At 44.6% G+C, this 6,000-nt stretch overlaps 1 protein-coding gene across 2 annotated transcripts in view; it reads right to left on the minus strand.

Moving 5' to 3' along the window:
* The window catches only part of ccar1 (cell division cycle and apoptosis regulator 1), a 108,802-nt gene extending 103,253 nt beyond the window's left edge, over positions 1-5,549 (minus strand). The window contains exons 1-3 of one of the 2 annotated variants that reach the window (XM_048551264.2): positions 5,507-5,549; positions 3,252-3,364; positions 2,201-2,364 (exon numbers count right to left, since the gene is read on the minus strand). In XM_048551264.2, coding sequence (XP_048407221.1) covers positions 2,201-2,364; positions 3,252-3,321 — 234 coding nt within the window. In that variant the 5' untranslated portion in view covers positions 3,322-3,364; positions 5,507-5,549. Of the gene's footprint in view, positions 1-2,200; positions 2,365-3,251; positions 3,365-5,411 lie in introns of both variants that reach the window. The other variant, XM_048551263.1, reaches the window with a different exon arrangement.
* Between the last annotated feature and the right edge of the window lie 451 nt (positions 5,550-6,000).

Genomic DNA, 6,000 nt, shown 5'->3' on the forward strand with positions numbered 1-6,000 from the left:
TGGCAGTTAGCTCTGCCGATTTTTCAAGTGCCCTTTCTTTTACACCCCTGATGACATTAATTTTTTACAATTGGATTGGTCCTAGGTTGTCAAACCAGATTCAAGTTTGATAGGTTTTTGGTATCTAACTATCTGGTTCAAAGTGATTAGTTAAATTCAAAAACCTGTTGTCATTAAAAATGTTGTTTGGCCTTCTGATACAAGTGTTTCAATTTGGGTGCTCTTCGTACTTGTAAACTTTCCAAGCTGCTCAAAGATATCACCAAGCATAGGAAAAAAATCTTTTAAAAGGGACCACGTAATGCTTTCCCTCCTCGCATTTTACAAACACCAAATTCTAACATCCTGCCTTCCAATCCACAAATCTAGTCAGCTTTGCAACAATGCCAATACACTTATTCAATTCACCGTCTCATATCTCTCACTCACCAATCCCAGCAATAGGATACCACCATCAACAACGTTCCCTGTCATTGTTCTGTTGTGTGTACCTGTGATTGCTCACATGCTACGTATGTTTGATAATTTAAATGACGTGCAGCCCATGAGATTATTTCTTTTAGCCAAAAAAATAGTTTCAATGAACATATGTTCTCCCTGTAAATCCTGTAGTAGGTGGTAACATCACACGGCCTGTAATACCATGTCACTTGAATTAAGGGTACATTTACTGTGCTACATCTCACTGGCTGATTCTTCCCAGCATTCTCTGAACCTTCACCCACCACCCCTCACTTAAGTGATTCCAACCTCCAAACATAAGCTAAATAAAATAAAACCAATGAGGTCTTATCGAACAGTAACTATACCACTGGTCATCTTCTTCTGAAAGGGGTAATCTACCCATCTCCCTCCTGCATCTAGTTATATAAGCAATATAACATAATCTAAAAATACTTAAAGTTTCCGACTATATCAACGTTTCAGTCCGGTGATGTCAACAATTTCTTAGCCATCAAACAAGGTGAAGCAGGGAATTAGAGATCACAAGATGTAGAGCTGGATGAACGCAGCAGGGCAAGCAGCAGAGGAGCAGGAAAGCTGACGTTTCGAAGGGTCTAGGCCCAAAACATCAGCTTCCCTGCTCCTCTGATGCTGCTTTGCCTGCTGTGTTCATCCAGCTCTAGACTAAATTAGATTCGATTCCCTACAGTGTGGAAACAGGCCCTTTGGCCCAACAAGTCCACCCTGCCCCTTGAAGCATCCCACCCAGCCCCATTCCCCTATAATCCACAGACCCCTGAACACTACGGGCAATTTAGCATGGCCGATCCACCGAACTTGCACATCTTTGGACTGTGGGAGGAAACCGGACCACCCGCAGGAAATCCACACAGACACAGGGAGAACGTGCAAACACCACACAGACAGTCGCCTGAGGCTGGAATTGAACCCGGGTCCTAGGCACTGAGGCTGCAGTGCTAACCAATGAGCCACCGTGCCGCCCTCTATACTTTGTTATCTCAGTTTCTCTAACATCTGCAGCTCCTACTATCTCTGAAGCTGGTAATTAGATTTGTTACTAGCTCAATCATTTAAACAATCACTGAATTGTGATTGTAAAGTACGCCATTCGTCCCACCACATCTGCACTGGTTCGCTGAACAATCAGCTAATGCCCTCATATCTTCTATGTCTCATTTCTAATCCATACAATGTAGGAAGAGGCATTCAGGCCATCAAGTCTGCACTGGCCCACTGAAGAGCACCCCATCCAAATCCAGTCCCTCACCCTATCCTCATAACTCTGCATCCATGGGCACTATGGACAATTTAGCATGACAAATCTTCCTAACCTACACAGCTTTGGACTGTGGGAACAAACTCTTAGTCTTTTCCTCAAGCATTGGTACAATCAAATCACCCAGATTTAGAGACACACTTCTGAATTCTCTGATTCATAATGACCATGACGCAGGACAAATGCTGATTTTAAAGTGACATTTTCCAGGACATCTCTGAACTACAGTGACAAGGAACATTCACTGGATTAAAAATAAATCCATGACTAAAAGATGCTAGAATTCAATCCCCATGGGTAAAAAGTAAACTTGGCAGTTGCAATTTTATCATTTGCATTAACCAGTAAGACTACAGAACAATGTAATTATATCATATCTCAAAGACTACACTGATCAAAGGACAGCACAAGATCTCTCTGCATATCTGTTCATGACATGAGGAGAGTAGATAAGCCTACCTGCTGCAATGCAACAGCTGCTGCCTGCTGTTGTAAGGCTGCTGACTGGGTAAGCTGATAGCCTGAAGGTGTTTGGCTGGTGAGGCCAGCTGCAGCCAGGGCTGGCTGTTGGGTGTACATGGCTGGAGAGGCACCTAGCAACGATGGCTGAACACCAAGGGCACCTGATGGAGACAATAAATTCAAACATGACAGCAATGGTAGGGCTTTATAGAGACCAAAACAGAAGCAAGGTGAAATTGTGCATGTGATCTTGTGAGCAGGAAGACATTACTTAAGAGCAAAATATTGCAGATATTGGCTATTTGATTTAGAAGAAAATGCTGGAAGTACTCACCTAGTCAGGCATCACCTGTGAATAGGAAAGGGTATATGTTTCACTCTTATTCCCTCTCCACAGATGCTGGCAGACTCTGAGAACTTCCAGCATTTTGCGTTTTTATTTAACAAGTCTGTCAGCAGACAGAATTCCCAACATAAACAAAACAGGTCAAATCCTATGTAATTAGGAGGTAGGATACATAACTGAAGATGTGCATGAGGACTTGGAATGCTGACCTCTGTTTCAACTTCTAAACGACAATTTTCCGATTCCTTGCGACCCTCTGAAATAGAGTCAGAGACTCTAGGCAGTTGTTCGTGCAACGTACCCATTGCTGGCTTGGCCAGCATTTATTGGACATCTCTAACTAATCATGAACATTGGGGTGAGCTGTATTCTTGAACTTCGACAGCTCTTGGTGTAGTCAATGCAATACAAGGAGCCATGTCCTGTTAACCCTGACTTGAACCCACTCCAATAATAATTCACAGAAAAATGAGATCAGAAGACATGCGAGAAAAGCACAGAAGAATCGAACTGGGGGAATTTGAGTGCAGTGGCAATTTGAAAACTACCGCCACTGCTCTGAAAATTTGAACACATATTTGTTTTACAAGGTGACCTGGTGCTCAGATGACAATTGTGCACTGACCGGGATTGAACACATACTGCCCGGCTTAATAGAGATATGCTCACATAGAATAAATAGCAGTACTCAGAAAGACTGACCTGGCTGTGTAACAGCAGCAGAAAACTGGGTGGTCCACGGGGGATTCTTCTGCCCTCCAAACTGAGCCATTCTTTCAAAATCAACTGCCTCACGCTTATCAAGTTCAGTTAATCTCGAATTAAAAGAAAATAGCAAAGATTAATGTGTGACTATATTCATATTAAATCAAATAATCATTACCATTTCCTAGCATTTAAAACTCTAACAAAGTGACAAAGATCAATCCCAGGGTTAATGGGAACTGCAGATGCTGGAGAATCCAAGATAATAAAGTGTGAAGCCGTATAAACACAGCAAGCCAAGCAGCATCTCAGATGCTGCCTGGCCTGCTGTGTTCATCCAGCTCCATACTTTATTATCTCAGTCCCAGGGTCTCAGTTTATTTACTATCCATATTAACAAATTGGAGAAAGGAGCAGAGTGCAATGCATCCAAATATCGTACAAATGTAGCTAGGAGAACATGTTGTGATGGGGGTCAAGGAATAAGTAAGGGGATATAGATAGATTGAGTGAGTGAATGGGCAATTCTTGGCAAATGCAGTTTAAAGAGACAATGTATGAGATTTCACTTTGGTAGGAAGAAACACAAGGCAGACTATTTAATGGACTTCAAAACAGTATAGAAGCATCTGGGTGATTTTGAGTACAAAACCTTATCATGCAAGTAATTAAGGTGACAAATGGAATTTCAACCTTTGTTACGAGGGAGCTGGAATTGAAAACAGGCAAGACCTGGAACACTGTATACGGTTTGGGCCCAGTTTTTAAAAATTGCTATACTGGCATTGGAGGCAATGGAAAAGAAACAACACGGCCGATTCCTGGGACGAATGAGTTGATTTATTAGGAACAGCCAAGACGTCAGGCCTCTATTCACTTGGATTTTAAAGAATTAAATATTTAAGATTCTGAGATGGTTTGACATGGTAGATGTTCAGAAGATGTTTCCACTAGTGCGGAATGTCTCAAAATGGTAACACAGTTACAGAATAAGTGGTCACTCATTTAAAACAGCATGAATCTGCATGGAATGCTCCATTTGAATGTTGTGGAGAGCAGATGCAGAAAATATTGAAAGGCATGGTTGATCTTTTTAAACTATCATGGACTGGAGGGCTGTGAGGAGCTGGCACAAACAAGGAGTTGAGATCTGAGGCAGATCAATATGGGGTTGACTTGAAGGGGCCGAATAGTCTGAACCTGCTCCTATTTTTCATGGTTGTAAAGAAATAACAAAGCATAAGTCCAGAGTATAACTAACAGAATAAAGGTCAGCTCAAACTGAAAGCAAAACTCTGAGACAACATAAGGGATATTAAAACAGAGAACAGAGTTCACAGTCAAAAGTAATTAAACTTAATATTGAATGGAAAAGGCTGCAAAGTTAATAACTAAAAAATGAGGGACTGTTTCTCCAAAACACTGCAGCAGACTTCTCAACGCATGTGTTTTCTGTAAAGCCTTTTGGCCTGGAATATCTTTGAACTCTAACCTTCTGACTTGTCATTTCATTTCATTTTAATAACTACAGAAGCCCTAATTTCAACAACGGAAAACCCATCACACATTTTTCCAGTCTCACTTTTCACCAAGCCTCAATCAGGTCCCAAGGCAAACACTATCCTATTTCCCGCAGGTACCCACCCTAATAAAAGCATAGACCCTGTGCTACATGACTGCCACCTGGGTAGACAGCTCCCTCGCCCGACACACTAGGGCAAACACCTTCCCGCAGACCTTAGGGGGAAAAAAACACATTCGCCACGCAATCATCACATTCCTATTGTATTCCCCCACGCCCCCAAACTTTCCCTTGTCCCCAGAATTAATTCCCATTTTATTCTTTCCTCCCAGATGAAACAGCTCTCAAAGCACTCCACCCACCCCTCCCCCCATAAACACAACTCTGCATTCCCTTCCTCCCTACCTGCTTCCCGCCACTCACCCACCCCGGGATAGGCGTCCTTCGTCCTCCCCACCTCGGTATAAACATCCCTCTTTCTCTCCCTAAGGGTAACAATCCGCCGCCAGCCTCCCTCGGTCTCTGGGTAAACAGCCCAGGCCGGCAAGGCCTCCTCCCTCGGGCTCTGCGTTAATGCTTTAGATCGGGACCAAGTGCAGCCTCCGGCCGAACCGCAGAAATACTCGGGAACGTACTGATGGCCCATGCAGGGATGCAGCGACGGGATTGCCCGCGGAACCGGGACAAACGGAGAAGCCGACAGCGGAGCCGCCACAACAACAATACTCACCGGAATGGGGGCGGGGGAGGGACATCAGCACGCCGCTCGCTGCGTGCGCACTTACGCCGCCACGGTGTCGGGAACACGCAATCCAAGTTGCACACGTTGCGTAAGACGTCAAGCTTTAAGATGGTGTAGAGCTGGATGAATACAGTCGGCGAAGCTGCGTCAGAGGAGCAGGACGGTTGACGTTTCGGGCCTAGACTCTTCAGAAAAATCTGTAAGACGTCAGCACGTTTTGGCCGTTCGGTAAATCCCCGCGTTGCTGAGCAAGCGCAGAGTGACACTCTCCCGCTAAACCCCAGGGTGAACCCCTCACTGCCCGCCCTGTCCTGAAACCCCAGAGTGACCCACTACACCTTATGTTGCCCTCCAACCCGGAGTCACCCACTCCATCCCCCCGACACTGTTCCCCAACCCCAGAGTGACCAATACCCCCTCACACTGTCTCCCCAACCCCAGAGTGACCCACTACCCCCTCACACTGACCCCAACCCCAGAGT

The sequence above is a fragment of the Stegostoma tigrinum genome, chromosome 20, assembly GCF_030684315.1.
Source record: "Stegostoma tigrinum isolate sSteTig4 chromosome 20, sSteTig4.hap1, whole genome shotgun sequence".
NCBI lineage: Eukaryota > Metazoa > Chordata > Chondrichthyes > Orectolobiformes > Stegostomatidae > Stegostoma > Stegostoma tigrinum.